The 8,608-nt window shown below is 38.5% G+C and overlaps 1 protein-coding gene across 1 annotated transcript in view; it reads right to left on the bottom strand.

The window, feature by feature from the left end:
• LOC140339881 (alpha-2-macroglobulin-like protein 1) overlaps positions 1-8,608 on the bottom strand; it is a gene marked incomplete in the record, with an annotated part of 51,577 nt that overhangs the window by 4,136 nt on the left and 38,833 nt on the right. Inside the window, 7 exon segments of the mRNA XM_072424792.1 lie at positions 8-223; positions 456-667; positions 3,141-3,303; positions 3,818-3,892; positions 5,404-5,560; positions 6,800-6,881; positions 8,224-8,400. Of these exon segments, the coding sequence (XP_072280893.1) occupies positions 8-223; positions 456-667; positions 3,141-3,303; positions 3,818-3,892; positions 5,404-5,560; positions 6,800-6,881; positions 8,224-8,400 (1,082 nt within the window).

Raw genomic sequence — 8,608 nt, 5'->3', positions numbered from 1 at the left:
TGCTCACCTGCATAAAGACGGTGCCGACCCCTGATGCTGTCACCAAGAACTCTCCGGGCACCTCTGGCAATGTCACCCGCTGCAGCAGGAGCTTGTTATCATTGTTGATCAGGAGCCTTGTCTTGAATCCTTTAACTGAGGTCACATCAAGGACCACTTCTCCTGACTTCCCAGAGGTTATAGTAGCAAAGGCTGCCAAACTGTGAAGACCAACCACCGTATCCTACAAAAAAAACTAGCACAGGTTAAAGAGAAGTGCCCAGGAACCGAGGATTATGGGAGTGATTACCCAAAGAGGGAAAGAATGAAAGGAAGCATGTGTAGGGCCACCTCCCTATCTATGTAAATCATTTGGGCTTTAACTTTCGCTTTGTAGAGATTTACCCCAATTCCTGTTACAAGATGAGGAGTTATGTGAAGTAATCGGGGCTCAGACAGAAAAAAAAAAAACGTACCTGCGTGGAACTGAATCCACCGTTTCCATTTTGCTGTTTGCACATCCAGCGAGTGATTGCCACCATGTCACCGATGTCCTTGCTGGTCAGCCCCGGATAGCTGGACTTGGCGAGATGGACGTAGCCTGTTAACTCCACTTCTACAGAGCTAGGTTTGGACCAATATGACTCTTTTTCAACTTTAGGCTCCTGACTCCAGTATAGCATACCATCTGCAAGGAAAAGGGGGTAAAGAGAACCTGTATTATTATTCATTTAGCTGTAATAATTCTTATGAAAGCGATTAGCTCATCTTGACTGATGAAACCAGCTGGCCTCTTTGGGCTTCTGCAAGGATCTGTCTAATATTCTATGTGGAGGGAGGGGGAGATGCTTTCCAGGGTTTGGAAAGTAAAACTGTCTCAAAAAGATACTATTTGTGACAATTTTTCAAAAGCTATTTCAACTTGTTGTAGAATTGTGCATGGAGAAAAAAAAACTCTTAGTGCTAGCCTTCAATATTGATTAACCTTCCCCAAGCTAGTAGCTTATATTCTGAATATCTCAAGCACAAGTAAAAGGCAATAAGAGCCCAGAAAATGTCTCGGGACTGGTCAATGTCAAAGTTAACCACGATAAAATGGACACCGCCAAAAAAATGGTTTATTTAGGTAACCCTTAAACACAGATGGTTCCAATCTAAGCTTTGGGATCTAACCCCCTCTATTGGCCTAGCCTTCTATACCAATTTGATTACACTAGTGACCTTGGACTTGAAGTTCCTAGAGATCAAGGTTCCAGTGGTCTCTTGATGATAGACTTCTAAAGCAGGAGAACTAAGAAGAATCCTTTGTATCCTTTGACCCTCAGCCAGGTGGTCAACACATCAATCTTAGTTCCTCAAAGTCCATTATTCTTCTTCACAAACTCTTGTTCGGGAGGACTCTCAAGACAACTTTCCAGGTGTTCCTAGCCCTAGTGGAAGGTCCTCCTGGCTCAAAGTGATTTATCACATTCCCAACTTACATAATCAAGTCCAGAATCCTCATCTACAGGCTGAAATATTCATACCAAACTATTACTCATCAAATATCTTTTGACTTATAAGAAAAATAGTGGATCAGAACTCAAAGGGAACCCTACTCTATATAGTTGATGGTTGCCAAGCCTGTATGTAGTATATACTGTATCATGCATAGGACCCGAAAAAGGGTCCACATTGTGCGAATATTTTCTCACTACTTTGCCTTAACCATTTAGATATTGTTTCACGTATATCCTTGCTTCTATTAGGTTACCACAAGTATATAACTGATCACAGGAAAATTCATCATACTCCCAACCATACCATATTCATACATGTAGTTTAATAACCACTTATAACCATTCTAAAAACTAGCAATGAACTACTACCAACTAAGTTGAATTTTCTTTCCAACTTTCATTTTACTAATGTACAATAACCATTTCCTGTATAACGCACCTATACAGATATCTCTATAGATATCTTTTCATCCACACATTATCTAATCACCTACAATTTTTTTCTTTTTTCACAAAAATCTAGCCATGATAACTATACATATACTATCAGTGTCACTTATATGAAAATAATGTATTTGATTTGCTGATAATATGAATGTACTCAAACTGAATTGCATATGTCCTTCTTTATATTTTGTCAATCAGCATAAGTCACTATAAATCCCCGGGGGAAGCCAAATGGCAAAACGCGTTGGGTAAAAGAAACAATCTTATGACCATGACATTATCTGATCACTATGCTATGACCTGTTGACAAGTAAATAATTTTATTGTTCACACAAAAAGTAATCTTTTGCTCTCCTGTTTGCATGATATATACATCTTGGCTTATGGCAGAAACTACCCAAGCTTAGACACCCTAACTAATGAAGAAACACTTAGGATAACTGGAGTCTGGCTACTCCCTGTAGATCACAAAGGAATGTAAAAAGCGTTATCTCGAAGTTTAGCAGAGCCCTACACACTTAAAAAAGTTTTATAGAGGTTTTGTGGCCTGTCCGTTACCACTATGCCTTAAGCTTCTCAGTTTAGCAGCTTGAAGCATTCCCAGCCTTCCTTTAGTCTTCTGCACTTCGCTCCATGTTAGCATCCCCGGCACACTGTGCTCAGCTGCAGTGGATTAGAAGGAATATCCTGCAGCCAAAGAGATGATTAGGCTCTTGTTGCTGGGTCCTCATTGTGTTACCTGCAACTTTACCCAGCCATACGCTTTCTGATCGCCTTTACAGATACCTGACCTCAGCCTGACCTTGACCTTGGTTTTTGTCTTCTGGCTGTCCTGACCTTGGACCGTCTAGACCTTGTCTCCTTCCAGCTGCCTGTCCCTAACCTGCGCTTCTTATGCTTCTTCCAGCCTACCTGGTACCTGATCTCTGGCTGTCCTTCACCAAAGTTGTCTGTTCTGCTGGCTTGCATTAGAGATGAGCCTGAGGGCCACAACCTGGTATTCTCCATGCAGCAAAATGTCTGGTGGCCACTAGGGTTACCATCCCTTCACCCCTTGCGGGGTACTCTGGTAATGAGCAGAAGACTTTGATTGATTGATTGCGTTCCCTGTGTCACCTGCCAGGGGGTGTAACCCTAACACTCTCTCTTTAAATTTGGTATGGAGTAAAATTTTGGGGTGATAGCAGTGGGTGAGTATGTATCGTACTCATCTACCTTCTTTGTTTGCTTTTTTATCCAGAATCTGCATGATGTCAGCACGTTCTGCCGAAGAATTGGCCAATGTATAAGCGTACGCCTTCAGAGCCAGTTTGTATGGAGTAGCTTTTTCTGCAGGTTCCTTCTTCAAGCACTGAAGAGCTTTCTTCACCACGGGATCCTGCACCACACAAAATACAACAATGATAAACATTAAGAAAAAGTTAAGGATGGAAAATAGACAAACATCCTTCAAAGGTTACCATCCAAGGCAGTTCTACAATGATAAACAGCAGAGTTGTGGAAGTCTGCATTGATTGCTCCAGCCTGGGTTCATCATCAGGTTCTGATTTATCTGTGAAGGTTCAGGTCATTGTATAGCTGGTAGTAGTTGGTCACTGTAAATTGGACTTCATTGTGGAATGTTGAAAACATTTGGCAGCTTTCAAAGATACGTCTACAATGGATGACAAGGCTTGGAAAGTCGTGAAACTTTTTCACCATTTCACAAACAAGCCCAGCTGAATCTTCCATCCTAGACTGAACTACTTACTGAAAAATAAAAGGCAGCTGGGAGGGTAAAGGGGGTGATTCCCATGTAGATTTGTACTCCATTATCTATTTTACTAAACTACAATTTAGGGTGTGAGAGCTTTCATACTCCATAGAGAAATGTGAGAGCACAGCAGACTTACATTCAGCTCTCTTCCGCACTCCAACAAAGCCACCAGAACGTAAGCCGTGAGCGAGACCTCATCATCCACGCCACCCTGCCAAGGTAAAGGAAAATATTGTTTAAATTATGTGCCAAAACCAAACCAAAAAAAAAGATTTATAACCCCCCTATGATATATTCAGCTGGATTCCAGACATGCCAAGGCACACGTACAGATTGGATGGAAGGGATGGCATAAATGCTGTACTGCTTATAAGAACTTTCTATGTGTTTATTGGATTCTTTTTTTCTTTTTATTATTACTATTTAAACATGATCATCAAACAAATATCTAAAAATGCAATTACATTCCTATGTTTATTTACGGACAGAGCACAGCAGAGGCTGCTTTCTTTCAGACTCTCTCTCTCACAATGAAAACTCGGATGAAGCTGTACAGAAATCACAGATCTGACTCACTGAGCTTTATGTGTTCACATCAATCTGAACCATTGATTTACATGAACATTTTCTTTTATTGTTTCCCAAGCAAAATCAACAACAGATGGTCAGAAAAAAATGTGAATTCTGCCTACTGGATGAATATATAAATGCAGAAAAATTATGTATTTTGTACAATTCTACTTATTTACCTGGTTAGATGGAATTTTAGTACAATTTTGCTTATCACATCTTTAAAGGAACTTTTAATAAATGATGATTTAAAGAAAAATTTGAAAGATGTGATTAAATCGGAGATATACAGTATCTTTCACAACACCAATGAAACCCTATAGGGAAATTTCGAGGCAGCAGACAATTTACACTAATCCTTTAAAACTATATAATAGGGATATCATTTTAATTCATCTTTAAAATACATAAAATTGAAAAAAATTCATATATCTTTCACATTTAACATATGTACAAACAATTTGAATTCAGTCTCAATGTCAATGTGTTTTGCATAATCTGCTTCTTCAAGTGTTATGAGATTGATTGTGGATTATAGCCGGATGATTGGTGATGTATTTGGGTCACTGGATCTATCTATAACTAAAATTTGACTTGCAGTGGCCCTTTAAAATTACTGATAATATAACATTAATGCCCCTGAACACCCTAGAATGCCAAGCCGTTGCTTTGTACTTGGCATGGGCCTAACAAATATGGGTTAAACAGAAATGGTATGGAAGGCAGAGCTGTACAAATTCCTAAAATATGCTACAAAACTGCATAAATACCAAAATCAAGTTAAATTTCCAAGAATTATCATAATAAAACCATGTATGTCTTTCCAATCCCACCCTGTCAATTGTAACACAGGTGCTCTTTAGCAATAGTTTGCCACTCAGTATTATAGTAATAAAAAAGTTTGCCAATCAGGTATTCCACCCATGTGATACAATGGGCCTGATTTATTAAAACTCTCTAAGACTGGAGAATATAGACTTACCTGGGTGAGATTAGATCTGGTCTAGGATTCAAAACATTACAGCAAATAATTTGTAAGATATGCATTCCAGGTTTGCTGGATCACCTAGGTTCTATCATGATGGTTTATCTTCTCCAGTCTCAGGAGACTATAATGAATGAATTATACAATAGCTGTGGGCCCCATCTCACCTTCATGCCATTATGCAGCACTCGCCCCGTGGCTTTGAAGCAGCCGTCATCTTTTTGTTGCTTCTCCAGAAAACTCAGCCCTTGTTTTATGTGTTCCCCATCGATGAAACAAAAATCCCGAGCCTGACAAAAACTCTTTATGACAAAGGCAGTGAGCCTAGAAAAAAGGAACAGGACAAAAATGGCACCAACCTGTCAGGCCTGACAAACATCAAAATCAGGAGTCAAAAAAGTGCAGAAAGTTTTGTAACCCCTAAAAGTAAAATTTGAAATGTCTGAAGCCAAATTGCTGAATTATGATTGGTTGGCATAGGTTCAGCATTTTGACTTTTGCTTATTAGTAGTGGGGAATGAGGCTGGATATATAATCATCATTATAGCAATTTAACAAAACATCACCCAAAATAATTTGAAATTCCTTTAAAATTCCACCATCTAGCACTGCTTGGGAAAACGAGCTTTGGTGATCACATGAATGTAGTGTTTTATACCCAAGGTTAGTGTTATAATCCATTCATACACATACATGCTTTTATGTGGATGCATGTTAACGATATTTGTACCTATGCATTGCATTTTAGTAGAATATTCATTTTCATGAAATGACCAGTGAACCACGGTGGTCCAACAACCGGACTTTCCCTATGTTCAGCAGCACACTATGGTTTGATGTCTTGTTCTTCAGAAGGTGAATTGTGTTGCTTTAATTGGCACCAGATTACATCGACCCACTGCCATTCCCTGCTGCAACACCCACAAAAACGCATGTTACCCCAACATAAATATATAAATAAACCCTTGGTATTTTATGGCACAAGAACAGGTCTAGGATAGGTAAAAGGAGAATATAGCTTGACATCAATCTTGGGTTCAACTTTTTATTCGAATTCAAATCATATTAGTGAAGTGAAAAATGTTTTAGTAGATTGTTGAAGCTAAAATGTTAATTGCTAACAATTCCAAAGACAAGCAAGGAGAGAATTGCAGACTTTTATAACTTTACCCATTTTTATTTTACAGCTCACCAGCAGTGATGGGTGATCATGTCAGGGTTCAGCTCACTACGCATTTAACAAATGTTCTGAAGAGTTGAATCTATTCAATTAAACCTTAATAATGGGCTCCTATAGGATAGCTAAGTGCTCCCCAACTGGAGGGAAAGTTGCCAGCAGGGCAACCTTTTAGCTGGGTGATGGTAGCTATCTTGGAAGCTGCTTTAAAGTGTCCACATAAGTTCACAAAAATTGCAAACTTAAACAGGATTGAATTCCAATCCCTATTTATTTTATAATAATAGGAGTAACTTCAAGTATCCCACTTCCTTTGGGAGTTGTAGTGGTAATAGGGTAAATCTTTGTGTCCTGTCTAGCTGCTGCCTAATGTGAGCCGTACTCACCATGTGCTGCCCTCTGGATCACTTTTACCAAAGGCGCTGTAAGAGCCGTCTGAGTGCTTGTATGTCAGCTGTCGTTGTTGTCCTAGAGAAAGGAAAAATGGCAAAAAACATTTATGAAACATAGAACATTCTCTTTTACTAAACGACTGTATGGAAATTGCCAGAATTATACATAATTCTTTGGAATTGGACCAACATTCTTTTCCAACAATTGTCCCTGAGAGGTTGGTTAGTTTCAAGACAGTTCCTATTTCAGGCACTTTGATGGGTACAAAGCTGACTGCACAACTTATGAGCTATAGTAAACCAATGAAGAACCACTTATTGTATGGCAGCTACAAACAAGATGGAAACCAAGAATTCTCCACTAAATTGCTACAATTGCCAAAGCCCAAAATATTCAATGGGTAATTAGGAGGTTGTACATAATGTACATCTAGTACATTATGTAAACTTAATATGCAAATAAAATATTTGAAGAATTTTTATCTTAAAGAAAAGTTACTTACATATATTTTTTACCATACCAACACTTTTCAGAATACTTTCCATTTCTAACACTCATAGTAATTACTCTACTGAACATTGTACACTTCTCAATACACATTATCTATGCTATTGTATATATATTTGTATTGTAAGTACACTAAGTGTCTAATAATAAGTTTACATACCGTACTATTCCTTTATGGTATTTTATTGTGTTATGTATCAGTTTAAGGTTCTACCCTGCCCTGAGGAAGCCATACGTGAAACGCGTCAGCCACAAAGGTGACTCTCTGCAACCTAATGTATGATAACCATTTTTCGCTCATTTTCATTTCCTCCAACAACTACCATGTACATTGTTATATGAACTATTGGTCAGTTGAGCCTTGTCTAGCTATAACTATGATGAATATTCCAATTGCTTTCCTATAAAAGTAATTTTAAGTAATATTTAATTTAAATTTAAATAAATAATTTAATTTTAATTTTAAATTTAAAATAATTTAAATTTAATTTAAATAATTTTAAGTAATATTCCAATTGCTTTCCTATAAGTTAAAGTAATTTTAAGGGTGCAAAAAGCCTCTCTTTTTTGTATCTTTTCCTCCTAATTACCCATGGCAGCTACGAAACTTTGGGTTAATACACACTTAACCTCCTTCAAGTCCCAAATAAATTAATTACACACTTATTGGCCATTATGGACCAAAGCAACTGTTATGAACCTTCTGATTAGGATTTAACTTTCTAGTTACCTAAATGTTTGTGGAAATGAATATTTTCATGAGAATAAACTTCCAACTATTACAGGACAAATTTTGAAGACAAAAATGAATTCCTGAAAATGCAGCAGCTACAGCAGCAAAGTAGCAATCCCATTTCATGTTTCTGATGGTTCTAAATTTCACGTGGGTCTCTCTAGTGGGCACACAAACCTTCGTCCAGGAACTTCTTCCCTTTCTCCAGGATGGCATCAGTTAGCTGACCAGAAGACTTGAGATACCGAAGGACATAGACATTGGGGGCAAACTTCAGCATATTCTGCTCACCACAACCATATGACATGGTCAAGAGGCTGTCAAGATTGTTAAACGCTGAACCCAGGACGTCACCTGACATAGAAAGGACAGGTAATGGTTAAGAAAGAGCACCAGAGTCCTCCAGCAGAGTATTTCAAGAGGGGAGAGGAGGAAGGAGCAGAGTCCTCCAGCAGGGCAGAGTATTTCAGGAGAGGAGAGCTATAGAGGAAGGAGCAGAGTCCTCCAGCAGAGTATTTCAGGAGAGGAGAGCTATAGAGGAAGGAGCAGAGTCCTCCAGCAG

The sequence above is a fragment of the Pyxicephalus adspersus genome, chromosome 10 (genome assembly GCF_032062135.1).
Source record: "Pyxicephalus adspersus chromosome 10, UCB_Pads_2.0, whole genome shotgun sequence".
Classification (NCBI taxonomy): domain Eukaryota; kingdom Metazoa; phylum Chordata; class Amphibia; order Anura; family Pyxicephalidae; genus Pyxicephalus; species Pyxicephalus adspersus.
This window is presented reverse-complemented; position numbering and strand designations above follow the sequence as displayed.